This window comes from Asterias amurensis, chromosome 18, assembly GCF_032118995.1.
Source record: "Asterias amurensis chromosome 18, ASM3211899v1".
In the NCBI taxonomy this organism is placed as follows: Eukaryota; Metazoa; Echinodermata; class Asteroidea; order Forcipulatida; family Asteriidae; genus Asterias; species Asterias amurensis.
Window position 1 is genome coordinate 14,255,746 of NC_092665.1, and position 21,203 is coordinate 14,276,948.

At 40.5% G+C, this 21,203-nt stretch overlaps 2 protein-coding genes across 3 annotated transcripts; both read left to right on the forward strand.

Annotated features, from left to right (window-relative positions):
• The first annotated feature begins 65 nt into the window (after positions 1–65).
• Positions 66–11,554, forward strand: LOC139950717 (uncharacterized). 2 transcript variants are annotated; one of them, XM_071949505.1, is made up of 8 exons: positions 66–135; positions 1,176–1,350; positions 2,447–2,582; positions 3,071–4,407; positions 5,448–5,492; positions 7,018–7,144; positions 7,857–8,137; positions 8,779–11,554. In XM_071949505.1, the coding sequence occupies exons 2-8, from the start codon at positions 1,225–1,227 to the stop codon at positions 9,274–9,276; spliced, it is 2,550 nt and encodes an 849-aa protein (XP_071805606.1). In that variant the 5' UTR covers positions 66–135; positions 1,176–1,224; the 3' UTR covers positions 9,277–11,554. The 2 variants fall into 2 exon arrangements, with proteins under 2 accessions (XP_071805606.1, XP_071805607.1); XM_071949506.1 differs by lacking the exon at positions 5,448–5,492.
• A 3,239-nt stretch (positions 11,555–14,793) lies between these two features.
• Positions 14,794–21,099, forward strand: LOC139950535 (large ribosomal subunit protein uL29m-like). The gene is made up of 6 exons (XM_071949273.1): positions 14,794–14,963; positions 16,464–16,633; positions 17,448–17,508; positions 17,955–18,051; positions 18,911–19,087; positions 19,717–21,099. Exons 1-6 carry the CDS (start codon positions 14,794–14,796, stop codon positions 19,879–19,881), a joined length of 840 nt encoding a protein of 279 aa, XP_071805374.1. The 3' UTR covers positions 19,882–21,099.
• The last annotated feature ends 104 nt before the right edge of the window (positions 21,100–21,203 follow it).

Here is a 21,203-nt window from a genome sequence, read left to right on the forward strand (position 1 = left end):
AAATGGTGCATTCTGGTCATTTTCCAAATGTCGTTGAGGGCGCTCTTGACACTATTGTTAATTGACCTGACAGCAAAAGATAGAAAGTGGTTGACGATCATCAACATAAATCATCAGAAATCTACCTTTTCTGAGGTAAAACATTGTTTGAAAATGTGATTTCAGTGACTTATTGACTTTGTGGTTATTATTAAACAGTTGCATATAGAAATTACTTGTATGATTTTGATGGAAATGTCATTTTCGTGACACAATCTGTAACCAGTTTTTCCGACCGTCGGCAAGGAAGGATCAGGAAGAACAAGAGATTATCAAAAATAATTTAGGTTGTTTGATAACTGTCGATTTGTGTCTTTAAACAAAAGGGGAAAAAATTGGGGGGGGGGGGGTGGCATTCGTAATAAGCTCTTTAGCTTTAGCTTTTTCTAAGAAAGTAGTGTCAGTATAATTTTGCAGTAACTGAACTGAAGTGTTTTGTTTATGTTTTGTTCAGTTGGTTTGTTTATTTTTGCTCATCTTCATGATGATGGACATGTAAATTACCGCCATCGTTTATTTTACTGAGAAATTAATACTTCTTTCTCAAAAACTGCATTACTTCAGAGGGAGCAGTTTCTCACAAAGCTCTCCATTGCTTGTTACCAAGTAAGTTTGTATGCTAACAATTATTTTTAAGAGTAATTACCAATAGTGTACAATACAATACCTTTTTTTAGAGACAATAAACAAAGCCAGTCATACAACTTGTTGGAGTAATTGCAGTATATAAACAATTTGATTCCTCTTTATTCATCACCCCTACACATTCCAAGTCCCTGTTGATGGTCTCTTGGTTTCAATACCAGAAAGTGTACAACCCAAGTCTCAACTCTCATGGGGGGACAGGTCTTTTTCTTTGCAGCTGGACCACGCATCTGGAACTCTCTTCTCTACCACTTAATCTTAGATCTTGTCTTTGTACCACAAAAACTTATCTTATGTCACAGGTTTTCAAGAACTAATTTTGTTGTGACTGCTTTTCTTTGTTTTGTTTTTGTTTTGTTTTTTGTTTTTTACTGCGCCTTGAACACCCAGCAGGGTAGATATGTGCGCATTACAAGTCTTATTATTATTATTAAAGTTAATAACAATATTAAAAAATAATAAAATCATTATAATTTCATTCTTGTTTACAGGGTAGAACCGTGACACTCGTCCATCCTGTGACCACACAGAGCGTTTGTCATGATGAACAGTCAGCAGTCCAGTCCAAGACCTCAGGCTGTTTCCATGGCGACCACTCCACCTTCAACAGCAACGCTGTCTCCGGCTAACTTGAACCCACCAATACTAGTAGAGCAGCCTAAAAATGTAAACTTAAAATTCAAGATGAAAGTTATCGGCAGATTGTCGTTTGTGGCTTACAATCAATGTTCTGCGATACATGATGAACGCATACTCAATTTTTTAGAACCTTTGTTGTTTTTCCTTTGTCAAGTCAGGGTTTTATTGTGAAAACAATATTTTAAAAGGAAAACTCTTTATTCAAAATCTTAAAAAGAAATCTGACAATTACTACCTCACAAAGGCACGTCAAATATTTTGGAATACCGAGCCTGAAGCGGTACTGAACTAGGTCCATCAAAATCATGCAATGTCTAACAAGATGCTGGAAATAGACAAGCAGTCTGAAGTATACAAATACAATATAATAGGATTTGGACAGAATATTATATATTGATAGCTTATCTCCTACAAGGCAGTATATAAGCAGCATACAGCGTCCAGCATTCTTCTGAAGACAATCAGAGCATCTTGACAGTAGAGTGTCGTGGCCGAGTGGATAAGAACACTGAACTCAAGCTCTGGTGCTTCTGTTCAGCAGAGTGTGGGTTCGAATCTCGGTCGTGACACTTGTGTCCCTGAGCAAGACACTTAACTATAATTGCTTCTCTCCACCCAGGGGTAAATGGGTACCTGTTAGGGCAGTTCTTGTGATTGATTTAGCCGAGTAGCGCATTTTAATGTTGCACAGGCTGCATACTCCCCACCAGGGAGCTGAGATGGTTTAAGGAGTGAATTAAGGCCCAGTGACCAGGGGTAATAATGTGAAGTGCTTTGGGCCGCCCTCCGGGTGTGAAAAGCGCTTTATAAAAACTGGCTATTATTATTATTATTATCGGAACATTGAGTCGTTAACCACCCAGGCTTTTTCAGAATCACTACTACTCAAAAAGAGATATTCACATGGTACTACCGCAAACCTCTCTTAGGAATACTTTAACCATGCAAAGTTTTAAATCCTACTTGTCTGTCACTTTACTGACAATGTTACGATTTGAATACAATGCTAAAGGATTTAGATAGATATCAGGACATTCTTCTGTAGGCATAAATAATACATGAACACCATGTATCTGTCTATTAACGACGTTATCAGATAATGTAACATTTTTTGTTTTTACAGCTGATGATGTCACCGTCTCCTTCAGCGTCGTCTCCAGTCATCCTCCCTCCTGTTGTCCCGCCTCCAGCTCATCAACGTCTCTCCTTACCACAGCTGACTAGTGCACTCACATCAGCGAATCTGTCTCCAAACAGTGGTAAGACAAATAATAATAATAATAATAATAACAATAATTATTTTAAAAAGTAATCCCAGGTCTGATACTTCACCCATGCAATAAAAGGCGATTGCCTCCATGCCTCTTGCTCATTGCCTTGGTGCCCTTTAAAATTATCCGGTAGAAGTTTACAATTTCCTCATAGGGTGCCCTTTACCAAGGAGAAAATACCTTGGTGCCCTTGCCCTTTCAAAAACAAAGCATACAGGCTTGTAATGCGCACATATCCATCCTGCTGACTGTTAAGGCCGCAGTCAAGCCAAAAACAAAACAAAAGAAAACAATAAAATAAGTCCTTTCAGATGCGAGGCGCAGCTGAAGAAAAAGACCTGTCAACCACAGTGTGTGTACATTTGTACCCTAACCATTGGCCCTACTTTTTAACCAAGGACCTTCAAGTATGATGACAATTTGTATTAAAAATTGCAATTGTACACAGTATTTAATGAGCAAATTATTCTCTTTAGGTTTGGGACCACCAACCCTAAGCCCGTCCCATCATCCTCACCACTCTCCCTCGGCCGTGTTTCCAAGCGGATCCTCCCCTGTATCAGCATCTCCAATACCCATGACTGTAACCAGTCCGATAGGCAAGCATGGTGGGTGTCTCGGTGCTCTAACAGCCTCTGTGAACGCCCTACAGCGCCCCGCCAGCACCTCCGGCCACTACCTCGTCCAGCATTCCCCAAAGAGCCCTCCATCAACAGCTTTAGTCAGTGGGGTACCAGTCGGCATAAGACACCTCCGTCCAGTGCTCAAGACCTCAGTGGGAGGCAAATCAGACCAGGCGGTCATCATCACCACTCAGACCCCGATATTTAACCGATCTCACCACTCACAGACCACCACAACCATGGTGAACCTCCCGGGCACATCCCCGATGTCCACCCTGGTGCGCGTGACCCCGTCAATGCAGCAGGCTATCCACAACGCCCAGCCACGCCCTCTCATCATCCAACCCCGTATGATGGGCGGTTTGGGGTTAATCACCACCGCCGATGTACCCCTGATCCGCGGTGTCACCTCAACAATGGTGAACAACCCCACCCTGATTAACCCATACAACGTTCCCCAGTCAAAGCTTCACTCTGCCCTGACTGGTTTCAGTGATGGATCACCACCTAGAATCCATCTCCCTCCCTCCCCACACGGGCCTCTTAGCTTGGTGGCACAGGTCCAACCCCAAGGAAAATGCACATCCTTCACCATGCATCCATCCAAGTCAATCCCCCACGCCAATGTTACGCTCCATCCTCAAATGAGACACATCGCCCCTGCTAAAGCCCCAATATCCCACGTCCCGTTGCAACCTAAACGACCCCCACCTTACCCAACCGGGGCCGGGAGTCCCATATCCCATCATCCACTGTCGCCCGGTGCCTCATACGCCATGAAACACAACATTTCCAAAATGAAGAATCCCTCGCCTGCCACCAAACCAGGCTCACAAGTTAAACCGATCAAGCCAGTCCAGCAGCAAGGTCAACGGTCAGAGGTCAAGATGGTGAAACCTGTGCAACGGGAGAAGAAATCACCCTTGATCCCGGTAGCTGTCCCACCCCTTGTGGTTCCCACCGCACCCGTTAGACCTGACGTGACGTCTACGGTAGAACCACAACAACAGACGAAAGCACCAGCCGGCCAGTCGGAGCTGGTCACTCTTCAGCCGAGGGCAGAGGTCGTCGGGGTGACCGAGGGGGTGGCCAGAGTGGAGAGACAAATCCCTAAGGCTGTGGTCAAACCTCAGGTGCTGACCCATGTCATTGACGGTTTCATCATTGAAGAGTCTAAAGAACCGTTCTCGGTGAGTTTCTTGATAAAAGTTAAACAAAATTGCTGAGATTTTTCCCTTTTTTTTTTTTTAGAGATCCTGCCCTCAGAACACCTATAACATTTACAATTATGTTGAGTAGGCGTTCAATTACAACCTATATAATCTAAAACTAACCTCATTTCAACACACAATATCATGAAGTCAGTGCAAAAACATTGTATCTCTGTTTCACGCGAGTTTGTAAACCGTTCTCGGTGAGTTTCTTGATAAAAGTACATTTTTATTGCTCAGATTTTCTCCTTTTCTTTTACAAGAGATCCTGCCCTCAGAAAACCTACAACGTTTTCATGTAAATTGAATTTGCAAACAACTAAAACGAACCCCATTTCAACACACAATATCATCATGTCAGTGCAAAAACATTGTATCTTTTCAATAGCAGGTATGTTTCACGCGAGTTTGTAAATGTCAAAACGACGAATCGCATAAAAAGTGTCTTTACAGGGTCTTGTTTATATGGCCCTAGAAATATATCACATCAGCATTTGGCATAGACTTGCGTCCGTGGTCGCCTCATCCTGAAATTGTAATTGGGGCGCACTCCTTGAGTCGCCGCCATCACCTGGTATCTTTCAATTGCTGAAAACAAAAACTCTTCAAAGTAACTTGCAGCAACACTCACAATTTGTCTTCATTGGTAACAAACAAATTAAGAGCAAGTACATGTTCAACAAACCATGATCCCCTCCTCTGCATCGCTATTATAAAAGCAGATAAATTTTGTCCAGCGTTTTTATCCCGCTCCGCAGCTCTTCATCAAATGCTGTATCCGATCTACACTTCCAAGGGTTGACAATTTTCTTTTAAAAATGTATATGAATGTCGGACCTCATTCCCATTTTTCTACATTTATGTGGACAACAACAATCGAAAGATTCCAAAAACCAAGGGTATGTTTTGCCTTTAAACCTTCAATGAGGGAGTTTAGTGTCAATCGGATACGGCAATTTTGCTATGAAACCATTTTGTGTCTAATTGAATAGTCGATCTGTTTATTAATTTACAATCAGAACTGGAAACAGACAGGAGCTTGCGCCAACCTGCCTGCTTCAAGAGTGAGACGATCTTTCAATCATTCGTTTTTAAACTTTTTAGTTTTTCGTAGAATGATGTATGTTTTAATTTTGCTTCCATCCCTGCCTGCCTTGCTCTATGTTTCCAATTTATGAATGTCAGTGAGTAGACTTTTGAGATTAGAGCTCAAAAATACCTGCTGGCCAGAGTCCAGTCATTTAAGCACTGGGCTAGTAACACAAAACAAACTAAACGAATCCTGCCGTCTTAAGTTTTCCAAACACATACTAGAGTTTTCTAGAGTTTCAATTCAAGACATACATTTAAACAAAATATAACAAAAAGATGTTTTCAAGGATTTGCAAAATATTTTTGGTCCGTCCAGTGGAGATTTGTTTGAAGTTCAAGATCTTGAGGTGGCAACTAGCCCAATTGGGGTACATACCCATTTGGAACCTGATTATCCCAATGGAGGTGGTAATGATCCCCAATCGGGTAAACATTTGCATGGCAACGACACTAGTCGGTATACCCAACAGTTTAAACCAAAAGTGTTCTCTTTGGCACCTCCGAGTGTCTCTCTGAGCTTGGAATGCCTAGTATGTGTTTTCTTTATTTTTGGTTGCATTTTATTTCTGTATGTTTTTCTTCTTCTTTTTGCACACTGCATTTTCTTTTGATCTCGCATGCCTGTATGATTGAAGAAGTATCACTTATTTATTTACGTGTACTTTCAAAACGTAGTTTGAAGCTCGTCGTGACGCTGTCTTAATTGTTTGATAAGGAATTCGCCAAGACTTTTGATCATGTTTGTTTTTAAATCTGAACAGAGAAAACCCGGAGAGAAAAATTGTCTGTGTGACACAAGTAGTTTCTTTATATAGCAAATCTTCACTTCATAAAGCACAACATTGGTTACATTCAGAACAGACTTTTTCAGTCTCAAATGAAAAGCTCACTGATTATGAAGTCGGTGATATTTTAACCTTTGACTGTTGAGGATGATAAGAATTAGAAGTAACTATTACAAGTAAGTCGGTACATAATAGCTGCGTAACCTGGGGGGGGGGGACTCCCAATTAGGGCTAAACAGTTCAGGAAAATGTTTGCACGGCAAGAAGATAATTCTTTTCCCGGTATCAAAAATTAGTGTCCTGGAAGAAATTTTCAGGGCCTTTCCTGTTTGATCATTTCCATCGTAATCATAGTCATTGTATGCAGTCGTTAATGAATGCAATGGTTGTAGTGAGTCAACCTGTTCCAATCCAAGGCTCTTATCTTAGGTGGAAACAAAATCCCTCTTCTTTGATTTCTAAATGAGAAAACGGGGAGGGGGGGGGGAATCCTTCTTTTCCCAAAAATTGATGAGAATCTGATTTTGATTTTTTAACTAAGCCTAAAAGAAGTAATTTTAAATACTAGATTGGAACTTTTGCAGATACAACCATGCATAAGATCTCTTTTGAGGGAGTTTTGGCTCTGAAAAGAGCCGGTGTGGTCTCGACGTTTCAAACAGTATACTCTGCTCATCTTGAGCCTAAAAGAATGATGTGTGTTTACTTACAGATCGGCCCATCCTCACTGTGGTCCGATGAGTACCCTCAACTAGACCCAAGGCTACAGCAGTCTCAGATGAGCTCAAGGAGAGACGATGGACGACAACAAGATGGAATGCAGTCGCTTAAACGATCAGGTACTCAAACACAAAGTACCCATAACTCAAAGGGGAATCTCAAAAATAAAAAAAAGTGGGGATTTTCTTGTTGGATTGGTTTAAGGAACACGTTGCCTTGGTAGGATTTGAAACTTTGCATGGTGGAGATAAGATATAGAAGAGTTTGCGGTAACACCATGTAATAACAATCTCTAAATGAGTTGGGGTGGTTCTGAAAAGAACCGTTGGGTTAACTCGACGTTTCGATCAGTATGCTCTGATCGTCTTCTGGAGAATGCTGGACTCTGATGCTGCATGCTGCTTAAGTACGAAGAACGGCGGCTGCGGACTGGATCTTGGAGGCGGAGTCCGTGTGGCATCACGTTGCCTTGGATCGGACAAGTTGGTCTTTTTGTGTTTGTAACCGTTTGCTATAAAAAGCATATGGTTAGAAAGATGTTTTGAAAGTAGAATACAATGATCCACACAAGTTTGCCTCGAAATTGCGTGGTTTTCCTTTTACTTTGCGAAATAACACGGTCGGCCATATAAATGGCCGACCGTGTTAGGAGGCGGCAAGCGTCATGGCCTGGACCCGAACCAACTCTCTGACACTGAACATCAGAGCTTGAGTCCAGTACTCGACCACTTGTCGACGATACTCGATAACTGACAAAAATATGTTTACCTTCATTGTTCAAAACCTCACATGCTAATAATTTTCCCCCGATAATGATTTTTGCCATCATAGCGCCTGACAACCAAGAGATGTCCGATGGCATGCCGCTCCGCTGCGAGTTCTGTGGCAAAGTAGACCGCCCTCACAAGTTCAAACGCTCCAAGAGGTTCTGCTCGCTGGCTTGCAGCAAGCGCTACAACGTGGGCTGCAGCAAGAGACTCGGGCTGTTCGCACCACAACGGGAGAACCACGAGAGGATTAAGCATAAGATGAAACTACAAGTGAAGGCAAAACCACTCAAAGGCTCCAGAGGGAAGCACGGACGTCTCAGCTTCAATGTCGACAGACCGTGGGTAAGACTTCTACAGACAGTAGACCAGAGCTTGATTTCACAAAGAAATAAAAAATCATCGTCAGACAAATTGTCAGTATCACCATAATGATTTGCTTTACTAAGCAACTACGATTGATTTGCAGTATCGAACAATCTTAGCTCTTTGTGAAATCGGCCCCAGGACCCCATTTCACAAAGCCTGCTAGCACAAAAACTGCTAAGCACAGAAAAGTATTGCTTGCCAGAAACAGGTTAACAGCCAAAATAACATTAGGTTTACATTGTTGTGACTTGTGCCCTACTCAATTTTTGCTTAGCAAAGAAATTTTGTCAAGCAGAATTTGTTGTTTATAAACATGAAAGTGTGAAACTCAAACCCATAATTTTGTGACAAAGCTTCAAGTGCAAACTAGTATGCGCCAGTATCAATTGGTACTAACAGATACAAACCAGTATAAACCGATATGAACCGTTGGAGCATATCTAATAAGAAAATAGAATTAGCTGTTGCTACTGCCTACCAACCAAACAGACATGCTGGTATAAATGCAACAAATAGTTAGTGAAAGCCTCTGCTGGGGGCGAAACGTTAGGCCATTAACTATTTTTTGGAGCATCTAGTTCAGGTGTATTATTTGACAACGATTATTTTTCTTGCAGTGTACTGGTCAGTCATTCGGCCACTTTCCACAAGGCGAAAGGATGTACAGTCAAGACCAGCAGCAGCAGGGAAGCTCCTCAATGTCCACTACATCTGCCGCCATGTCCAATCCCACCGCTGCCACCAACCAAGATAGGGAAAGCAACAGCAGCAGCGCTGGACCGTCAGAGGAATCCTCATCCCTGGAGTCGTCCATGACTTTCTCCCCGTCTCCCAACAGCGAAGTGGACGAGACTCCACCGGTTTCGGACGATGCCTTCGATGATCCGGCCGGTCCTGAAGGAGATCCGGCCAAGTGGTCGGTCCAAGACGTCTACGATTTCATCCACACACTACCAGGCTGCTCGGATTACGCCGACGAGTTCTTGAGGCAGGAGATCGATGGTCAGGCCTTGATGCTTCTCAAGGAGGACCACTTGATGACAGCAATGAACATGAAACTCGGTCCAGCTCTAAAAATTATCAGCCGAATTTACTCACTGAAAGAGAAAATATAATGGAGAACCAATTTTTTTTTGCAGTACTGCGGAAAGTGATCTTGGAAGCTAAAGTCCAAGGTGGTTGAGGTCATGACCTCTGTGGTCCCCATGTAATTTCAGGCCTGGTGGTCTGTTTTATTCCGACCGTAGAACCTAATATCTTTGCAGTACTGCAGAAAGTGATTTCTGAGTGGGACCATTTTTTTAAAAGACGTGGAAGCCAAGATCCTGGGATGTGACTCTTATGAAATTTCAAGCCAGGTGTTCTCTGTGTTATTCCAGATGTAGGACCAGAGAAGCAGTTTCAACTGTAATTAGTACCTTTTTAATACATTTATTTAAGTATTTAAATATTAATATAAAATAGGTCATGTTAAACGCTTGTGAACTTGTGAGAACTGTTTACGGTGTGTCTCTAGCATGGAATAGTGTTGTTCTTGTTGGTAAAAAAAAACCAGATTTTTTTCTAAAAAGAGGCACTTCCATTGAAGAATGAAAAAGTCTATAGACACACTTTTTATGAGGTTTAGCATGTTCAAAAAAAGAATTTGAAATCATGTGTTTTGGTATAGTAGTGTCAATCTAACATATTTGATGTTCTGCATGTGTACTGTGTGGGACGGATTGTCTATTTTGTGTTTATGGAGTTAAAACATTTAACAAAATTTAAAGGCAGTGGACACTATTGGTAATTACGCAAAATAATTATTGGCATCAAAACTTACTTGGTAACAAGCAATGGGGAGAGGTTGGTAGTATAAAACATTGTGAGAAACGGCTCCCTCTGAAGTTTTCGAGAAAGAAGTAATTTTCCACGATTTTGTTTCGAGACCTCAGATTTAGAACTTGAGGTCTCGAAATCAAGCATCTGAAAGCACACAACTTCAACTTCGTGTTCACAGGTTTGTTATTTTATGCATATGTTGAGATACACCAAGTGAGAAGACTGGTCTTTAACAATTACCAATAGTGTCCAATGTCTTTAAGGAATTTTTTATTTAGATTTAGCAATTGGTGAAATGATTTGTACTGTAGAGTTGAACTTTTGAGATTATAATAATTGACAGTCTGTTTACATTCAAGAAATGTACATTATTGTAATCATCTTTTTGAATACGTGTTTGTACCTGGTTATACTATGCTATAATTGCATTTATGTTTGTTTTAGTATGTTTTTTTTTTTAGTTGTGATTTTGTGTTTACCCAGTACTGGTATAGTCTCTTTTAGTTACTTCTTTTTATGTCGGCATGTTTAAAAGCTTTATTATCATTGGGTTCTTTGGTTCTGGTATTAGCTTTATTACCGTTAAGTTTTTCAATACATTGATTCTGGTATGAGCTTTACTATCAGTGAGTTCTCAAATTTGTTGGTTCTGGTGTGAGCTTTATTATCGATAAGTTCTCTAATTCATTGGTATAAGCTTTACTAGGAGTGAGTTCTGTTATTTATTAGTTTGGTTTTGAGCTTTAATATCAGTGAGTTATCTAATTCATTGGTTCTGTTATGAGCTTTATAACCAGCGAGTTCTCAAATACATTGGTTTCTGGTATAAGCTTTATTACCAGCGCAGTGAGTTCTCCAATACATTGGTTCTGGTATAAGCTTTATTGTCAGCGAGTTCTCAAATACATTGGTTCTGGTATAAGCTTTATTACCAGCGAGTTCTCCAATACATTGGTTCCGGTATAAGCTTTATTATCAGCGAGTTCTCTAATTCAAAGTTATATATTATTTTTTAATATTATATTACTTGTACTTTATCTTTAGCTGAACGATGTTTGTTTTGTAGAAAGTTAACTTATAATTTCATCATGGATTGTAAATGCAAAAGCAGACTAGTAAATAGGTGTTGGTACCAGACCCTTTTAATGGTGCAGACATTTTCCCCCATTGGAATCAGTACAATCAAAGGGAGGCTTGATGGTCACATTAGTCTGGTGCCTTGCTTGGTAGTTTTGTTGATTTGCAGCATGAAAAGGGTCTCTAATAATGTGTTTGTTTGTTTGTTTGTTTGTTTGTTTGTTTGTTTGTTTGTTTGTTTGTTTGTTTGTTTGTTTGTTTGTTTGTTTGTTTGTTTGTTTGTTTGTTTGTTTGTTTGTTTGTTTGTTTGTTTGTTTGTTTGTTTGTTTGTTTGTTTGTTTGTTTGTTTGTTTGTTTGTTTGTTTGTTTGTTTGTCTGTTCGTTTGTTTGTTTGAGGTTTGTTTTTAACACGCAAAGCTTGCCAAGTTCAATAATTCTTTGAAGAATTTAGACTTTTGTTGTTAATAAAAAAAATGCATCATTATCATGCATGTGGCTGTAATCAAACAAAAAGTATGGAACTTATCATTATTACTGTCTGTGCCACCATGTGAACTACAATGGTTACTTGTTTACTGAGATTACCATACCATGCTCGATAATACCACCCCCCCCCCCCCCAACTGCCACAACCCGCGCCCAATGTGCCAGGGAGAGTCGTTCACTCAATTCTGAAACCCCTCCCCCCCCCCTCTTGTTAATTTTTCTCCACGCCCTTTTCGAAACCAAGGCTATTTGGCCCAAGGCTTGGGCTCCTTCTCGTTTCAACAAGCCACGCTTAACGGAAAATACATGGTTTTAAAATTTATTTACGTGACCGAAACCGTGGTTTTGAAAATGGCGATGGTAGTTATTTTCTTTATTGGCCACCAAGAATAAAAGCATGCGATTTGGTTTGGCCTACTCAAAACAAAAAGCGTATACCACACACAGTGAATTGAGCTGAAATAAATTCAGGTTAATTTATGCATTCTGTGATCATCCTCTCTGATTGATGTGAGCTTTTAGGACACACTGCAGACAGTGGCTGATATTGATAAAGCATAGAACTTAATGAGACACGTAAACACTGCGGAGGCAGTTATTAAACACAAGTAAATTATCTTAGCTCTGAAAGATTTTTTTTTTTTTTTTTTTACATAAATACTAATGGACTTTCCCCTAATTGACTAGAATGCAAATGGGGTGTGGGATAGAGAAATATGGCAGCTGTTAATAGCGTTTCCTTTTAGTTCTTTGGTGTGGTTTCAAAGTGAGCTGAGTGACAAGTAATTGTCTTAGCTCTGGAAAAAAATGCTTTTTGATCCCCTAATTGACGAGATTGCAAATGGGGTGTGGAATAAAGAAATATGGCAGCTGTTAATAGCGTTTCCTTTTAGTTCTTTGGTGTGGTTTCAAAGTGAGCTGAGTGACAAGTAATTGTCTTAGCTCTGGAAAAAAATGCTTTGTTTTCCCCTAATTGACGAGATTGCAAATTGAGGTGTGGGGTAAAGAACAGTGACAGCTATACAGCTCTCCGTTGCTCGCCAATTAAGTAATTATATTATGAATAGGGTTCCAGTGCCTTCAAGTGATGGGATAGAACTGAAGAGCGGGGGCAAACGCAAGGCAAACACAATTAAAATTGTCAGCAATTTCGGTTACTTAGGGAACCTTGTCCATGAGACGCAATGGAACCAATCAGAAAGCCGGCCGAGTGCCGATAAAAAGGCACTGCCATCACAGAATGATGCAGAGACGTACGCCAAGTGCCGAGCCCAGCTAGTTTGGTAACTCACAAATGGCGATATAGTGTTGACAACACACCAACATTGTTAAATTCTTTACAAAATTATTTTGAACCAAAGTGGACAGAGAGCATCTTGCCCCCAGTTCCTAAACGAGGTCTTATAGAGCGCACAAATCCACAAAAGTGCTCAGGGCGCTATTACAGTTCTTTAACTAACGACATGGATCTGCAACCAGTTTTCAGGGACAACTCAACAAGTAACTGTACAAGCAACTGTACCACTACAACAGGCGTAGTGGATGACGTGACCTACGTACTATACTATATCGGCCTGTTCTGTAATTTGCCTAGCTGTCTAGCATACATCGCAACGTTGATCCTCATTTTGAAGCACCGTTGCCTCCACGACGCATCAAACTTTTTTCTTGCAAACCTTCAAGTTGCTGGGATCCTCTTCAATATTGCTGTCCTCATCTTCTGCTTGTTTTCTCGCACCTCTTCGGAGGACATTGCACCCCTGACAATCACCGGGCTGACTGGTGTGCTTCAGCTGACGATTGGTGGCTTTTGCTTCAGCTCCGTGGTCGTTGGTGCCGACAGGTTTTATAAAATCTCCAGACCAATGCGTTACATGCAATTTGTCACAAATAAACTTAGTGTGTACATCATTATCGGGTTGTGGAGTGTTCTTATCATTCTTGTTTTCGTGTGGCAAGTCGGGGCATTTGCCACGGTGGGATTCCAGTTTCCCTCAGATGATGAATTGAAAACCGAGGTGGCCCTGAATTACAGGTCCTTGATGATTTTCATTGACGCCGTGGCTATCCCTTGCTTGGTTATAAAGACTTGTTTATGTGTTGGCTTGGTGCGAATCGCCAGAGCCCATAAGAGGAGAATCCAGGATGAACAACTGGCCCTGGCAGTCGTCTGCAGTCGCAGCAGAGAATGTGAACCTTCGACCAGCAACTCGTCACCCAAAACGCAGCAGAAAGATACCGCGGGTCCGAAACTTAAGCCATGTCAAAACGCAAACAAAGAGACAAACTATTTCGTGACGTATGTCACTCTCTTCGTATTGTGTTGGTTCTCGTTTATTGCACTGAACAACATCGGTGCATTTACCCGCGCTGACGTCTCCGTTGAAGCCTTCTTTACTCAGATCAGTAGCCAGTCTTTGGCTCCACTTACTCAAGTATTTTTTGGGACGATGTTTTTGACATACTCACAGTCTGAACACAGAAAAGTTCTTGGTGAGATTCTGCGCTCTTTTCGGGCGAAATTCAAATGCTTTTAGGTTCAGTAATTTGTTGTATTCCCTGCTGAAGCATAATATAATTGTATTCCCTGCTGATAGGTCTGTATCACTATAGTAAGTAGTGCATTTTGTGCTTTCGGGTTGTGTAGCTCAGTCAACCTGTTTTCTTATTATGAAAAAGCTTTCCAATTTTTACTTTTCAACTTTTCCCACTCAATTTCAACAAAAAACGAATTAAATTTAGCACCTAGCTTAATATTAAATTTCGTTTGAAAATGAATTGAATGCTGCCTTTTTTGCAGCCTATCTACGTCAGAAGCGGAGGGCAGTTTTTAGCTCTAGCACTGGTCAAAATAAGGTCATTTGATTGAACCCTTACCCTGTGTATTAGCACTGTATACTCGGTACGCCATTCGTGTTCTGTGAAAAAAAATCACGAGGTTCGAACCCACGACCGTTGCAATTCCGGAGAGCAGTGTCTCGCCAACTATGACTTATACCGAGATTGCCCGGTAGCTAGAGACAGTTAAAATAAGATCATCATTCACACGAGGTCGTTAAGATCGATTTATGCAAGAGGCATGATGGACAACCAACCAGTCAAATTCATCATTAAAGAAATTGTACCGCCTGTGTGCCAAGAGACAATGAGTTTTATTGGTTCGCACGCAGACAGTGGAACCGCAGAGAGTAAAAAACGCCGCAAAAGAGCTACAGCGCCCTCTGTTGACAATGTTCGCTAGTTTCAAGATGTCTGCCCCCATGGCAGGTCGCACGATGTTCTCTCTGGCAAAGGTAATGGACAAGTTTTCTTATTTTCGTGCAATTTCATCAAAATGCCATCTGCCCGGAACAGTTACCTCAACCTCAACAGATGCTGTCAACAGTGGTCCAAAAATCAGATGTTCGCTTACAAAATGGTAACGTATTACGGTATTCTAACTATTAAATAAGAAAAATCTAAGTTCTAAATTTTTAATTCTACTAACTAAACTTAGGGTAGGGTTACTAGGTGTAGGTCACTACTACTCCTAGAACTATTTCGGTTTCGTCCGGCTATCGTCTCCCGTAACCTCATAGGTTTATATCTCTCACGCGTTCAACGACCCATGGTTCAATGAATTTCGGCATCAGGAATCTCTCTTTTTTTTTTTTTTAATCTCGCCAAAATTAGGCTCTATGTGTCCTTTGATGTATCAATGTGTATTCTTTTGACCAGAGAATCCACTCCACAATCTCAAAAATTGTTAAAAATGATAAATTCTTACCGTAATTTCAGATTCCCTATCTACTGTACGTGTTACTCCTCTGACAACAATAATTGAAAATTACCCGACCTCGTTTTGCGAAAATGCGTCACGAGAGGGCGGGTACGATCCGTGATTTGTGTACAAAACATACACGGAACCACGAAGCTAGCACAGGGTACCAGTATGTACACTTTTTGCACACAGCCGTTTACATACTGGCACCCTGTGCTAGCTTCGTGGTTCCGTGTATGTTTTGTACACAAATCACGGATCGTACCCGCCCTCTCGTGACGCATTTTCGCAAAACGAGGTCGGGTAATTTTCAATTATTGTTGGCAAAGGAGTAACACGTACAGTAGATAGGGAATCTGAAATTACGGTAAGAATTTATCATTTTTAACAATTTTTGAGATTGTGGAGTGGATTCTCTGGTCAAAAGAATACACATTGATACATCAAAGGACACATAGAGCCTAATTTTGGCGAGATTAAAAAAAAAAAAAAGAGAGATTCCTGATGCCGAAATTCATTGAACCATGGGTCGTTGAACGCGTGAGAGATATAAACCTATGAGGTTACGGGAGACGATAGCCGGACGAAACCGAAATAGTTCTAGGAGTAGGTCACTACTAACAAGTGTTTTTTTATTTTTTTATTTTTATTTTTGGAACTGTGGTGACATGTGTAACTCGTAATGCAATGGCTATAAAATCATGAGTTCCTTCATCCATGCTCTAACTAACTCTAATAATTCATTGAATAAACTCTTGAGACTTTTTTTTTTTTTTTGGGGGGGGGGGGGACATAATTACATTTACAAATTGTAATACAATGGTTGTTTAATGTTATTCGTAGCGTAACCTTTTATAGCCTCACGATCATCACTGAAGATGCTTGACTTGATTATGATAATAAGCATGATGATGACAAACTTTTTGAAACACTGGAGGATGGTTCTTAGAAACATATTTATCTTCATTTCACTTGTTTGTCGGTCGGTTGAGAATGAGGGTCTGCCAGCACTTTTATCACACTATCGGATTTGTTTATTAGACACAACCTAGCCCTGGAATGATTGGAGGTCAGTGCCGCGGCTACTGCAGTAAATTACATATTTGATCACCATACAAGCCACATTACTATGATTAAACTAGTTTTTTGTTTTTGCAGTGCGGCACATGTAAAGCATCGAGGGCTCACATCACATCATCAGCAGCTCTTAAACACTCTACCAGTCGCCAGCAGCCAACAGAGACAATTTCATAGGAGCCCATTTCACCAAGGCCTTGAGGAATTCTTTGACGATCCGAAAAATTATGGAGAGCCTGACGTGAAAGCAGGTGAGCCAACAGAAAAAAAAAAACATCATTATGGGTGTCAGGGACACAGACTAATCCTAGACCTAATAGTGGGTGCGTTCGATTAGCTTTCCTGTGTCGACCCCACGGTGCTCATTCGAGTGAGCCCCTGACAAGAGCTAATCAAACGATCACTCACCCTCTGGTGGTGACGCCATGCACCTTGGGCCAGCCCCAAGTGACCCGTTCCACAAGCAGGGCACTTGGGACTGACCCGAGTGAGCCCCTGGAATGACCTGAATGCTATTCGTATGTACCGGGGGCAGACTGGGGTCGACCCGGGGAAGCTAATCGAACGCACCCTGTGTGGACCTACTACAGCCCCCACTGCCACCCAGAAGCTTAGCAAAAGTCTAAGCCCATAAGATTGACTGTACTTTTTAAACACATGAGGGCGCTTTCAACAACAAATTTCTTGGGTGCATTCGATTAGCTTCCCCGGGTCAACCCATAATAATAATATCGAAGTCTTATATAGCGCACATATCTACCAACAAGGTACTCAAGGCGCTTAGTGTACAGAAAGAGAGGTTATTGAAAGTTATGAATTCTGAGAACCAATTATGAAGCACCTTAAAGGGTTAGCCCACATTGTTGGCCTGTTATGACTCTGTTTTATCATTGGTCTAACATCTTACCATAGTCTTATAATAAGACCAATAATAAAAGAGAGCAATAACGGCCAGACAAGGTTGACTAGGAGAACTGCACTTTACATTTTTTGTTAACCCATTTGTTTATGGCATGGGTGTTGATAAGAAAACACAGAGTTTTTTGCGTGAATTGTGTTTTTCAGGGAGACATTGGGAAGTTGATGACATCCGACTTAAAGACAACGCAACGCTGCATAAGCTTTGGTAAGGTTTTAAAGATGTTGAATTTGCATAGGGGATAAACAATATCATTTGTGTTTTAGCCCTAAACTTAACTTTGGTGAGATTTTAAATTCAGGCCTCTTATGCACATGGTTTCATGCACGTCCCAGCTACATGTACCTTATATTGATACAATGTCTCCGCGTTCAGGCCTCTGCGCGGTATGTGCATACATGCCTCACCATTTGTCCTTGCCACAACAACAAAATAATAATACACACAAAGGAAATAGTAAATTTGAAAGAAAGCACCTATTAAAACAATTTTTTTACATTGTGCTTGTTTCACTAGTTCACCGAGTCGATTTTATATCACTTGTTGGTCCCGCCCTTCACTTTGACCAGACCTCCTCTGAGGTGTTTATTAGTGTGCCTTTTTGTATACGTCTGTGTGTTCATTATTTGATTTTTGTGTGATTTCTTTCACAGGTACGTGCTGTTAAAGGAAAAAAATATGTTACTGACGCTGGAGGCTGAGGCTTTGAGGCAAGACCGGTTCATGCCAGGGGAAGAAAGATTAGAAAAGGTTAGGCCACTGGTTCATGCCAGGGGAAGAAAGATTAGAAAAGGTTAGGCCACTGGTTCATGCCAGGGGAAGAAAGATTAGAAAAGGTTAGGCCACTGGTTCATGCCAGGGGAAGAAAGATTAGAAAAGGTTAGGCCACTGGTTCATGCCAGGGGAAGAAAGATTAGAAAAGGTTAGGTCACTGGTTCATGCCAGGGGAAGAAAGATTAGAAAAGGTTAGGCCACTGTTGTTGTTGTTGTTGTTGATATTCCATGTTCTTAATGAAAATACAGTGAGGACACTATTCAACTTAAACAAGTGACGTTAACTGTATCTTTCTTGATGGTTTTACTTAAATATCAGCATTACGATGACAAAAACTAATCTAAGACTCTTCTTTTAAGATATCTGCTCTAGATTGCAGAGGTCAGGGGTTCGAACACCACCCAAGTAGTTTGCCTGTGGAATTTGTTTCTGCATGGCTCTTTGGACTCCGAGTATACAGTACTTAGGAAGAAATTTTAAATAAATAGTAAACTTGCTGGTACAACCATGTGTAAATCTCTTCTGTGGGAGTGTTGGCACCGGCTCTTTTCAGAGCCTTCACTCCCACAAAAGAGATTTACACATGGTCGTATCTGCAAGTTTACGATTTATTTGTAGTTTCTTTCTATTTATCCACACCATGGAATAAAATAATTGTAGCCCACACCTTGAAGTGGCCTTCAGGCCTTGTGTGTCTGGCGACTTGCATAAAAAAAATTAACAAAAAAAATAAAAAAATGCAAAGCTTTAAACAATACTTATACTGTACTTATCACACATAATTGTGTATTATGGTTGATTGGTGAGAGAAAAAAACTTTTTTTTTTGGCAAAGGTGGAAAAGTCCATGAGTAACATACAGCAGGTGATCAGAGAAAGGAACGAGGCACTGACTGAGCTGAAGACGGGACACAAAGACGAACACCCCGGCAAGATGGTGTACACACCGTTCGGATATAGGCGTTACCTGAAACCACGGGAGCACTATGTTCCATCTTATCTCAACAAACATGTGAGTAATTGTAACCCCGCTTTATTTATTTATTTATTTCTTGTTTATCCTGGGAAATCCATTCAGTAAGAAAAACTCACTGATCTCCCATGGATCCCAGCTTATAACAATCTACAGAAGTGAACTTAAGATAAAATATTAAAAATTTACGCAGAAAAACATTGCACATTCATTTAAAACTTTACGTTTTGGGTGCTGGATATGTGGCATGGTGTAACCCCCCCCCAAAAAAAAAATACGTATTGATGTTGTTCTTGGAATGGCTGCCCCACCCCTCTCTCCTTTTGCGTCTCATTCTGTTCTGGGAATCTCGGGGGGGGGGGGGGGGGGGGGTGGGGGGGAAGTTCTTTGCTTAATACGTTAAAGTATTGCTTTGTTAAGCAGGCTTTGATGAAAGCCCCTGTAGATGTAGTTATATTGCAACAAAGCCGCTTTACAAATTGACCACATAATCTGAGTGACGACATAATAGGGCTTTTCGCAGATCTTTCCGAAAATCTTCTCTTCAAAATTAACTCAATTTCCTTGTTGGTGGAAACATTTTAAGTTAATTTCAGCAAGGATTACGTTTTTGTTGTTTTCGTTCAAGTAGGTCTTTAAATGTGTCTATGTATTTTTCTTTTACCCAGTATCAGCGGAAGCGTTACGTCTACGCGCCGTACGTGCGGAAAATAATGGGAAAATGGATGGAACAGGAGCAAGACAACAGGAAGAAGGAAAATAGGCGACGTCATAATACCGAAAGGAAACTCAAGAAGAGATTCCCGAACGCGGATGTGTGGCAAAATGATTGATGTCGGTATCGCTGATTGATAAGTTTCTTACCCCTTTTTGTTTTGCTAATTCTATGTGGTTACCCTTCGTCATGCATTGTTGCCAGCTGATATTTACGGTCTCTTTTAGCGCTTCTCTCTTTTAGTTTGTAAAGAGTGAAAAGCAACGGATTTACAGAGCTGCTTACTCTCACTCTTTCTGCAGCAAAGTTCCCTGAAAATAAACCAATCTTTCCATGTTCTGATGAACAAATTTGAAAATCTTCTTGATCCTGGAAACTCATGCCCTATTATGTTGGAGGTAATTCTCCCCGGTTGTTGTTGAACAAAATCTCTCCGATTGCAAAATTTGGCAGCTCTGGCAGGTTTACGTCGGTTGCACCAAGACATTTATATGACCGAAATGCGGTTACTAAAAATCTTGAATTTTTGCTTGCTCATATTTTACGTCAAAAGTTTTAGACACAGCACCAAAATAACCAGGTAGAAGAGACAAGTTTAAAAATGACAAGTGTCACACAGCATCTTTAAATTATGAAAATTATCACATGTATATATTTATTTACAATCCTTGCATTTTTTCTCATAATTTCTGTGGTAAATAAAACAACCTCATATTAAACAAAATCTGTTTGATCGTTTATATTATTATATTTATAATTTTACAATTAATAGATTCTTTGAATGCAAGGTTTTCCAAATCAAGGTTAAAAGCCACTATTTGTCAAAAAGAAAACAGTTAAGATCCATATAACTCAGGGGAGATGAAGATATTAACAAAATAACAATTTGTTAAACCATAGAAAAAACTATGCAAAATGAAATAATTTATTTAGTCTCACTAAACAGGCCGCATTATCAGAATTCAAAATTTATTGCCATTACAAGTAGAGAATTTTTACTTTCTTCATGATTTAAAAAAAAAAAAAAAAGAATTTCTTTTCATTCTGATCCCAACTAAAAAAACTTACTATTTAGTGCGATTTAGGGGTTACCCTGATCCAAAATAAAATGTATGTCAAAGTATAAAATATATTTTGCTTACTCCACCATACTAGGCAGTCTTCACTTACACAGCTAGCCCTGGGCCCAATTTCATAGAGCTGCTTAAGGAGACGAAATTGCTCACAATTTTCTGCTAAGCAGAAATGAGCAGAATACCATTCACAAATTGTACAAGCGACATGGTAGTTTGGCTGGTAACCTTACTCTGGTGAACATATTTTTATTCTGCTTAGCTCCTTTTTGCCTAGCTGTCATTGATTCAAGAATTTTGCGCTTGCAGCCAATGGTGGTCGTAAGCGCAGAATTCAGGGATAAGCGCAGAGCCATGAAATTGGGCC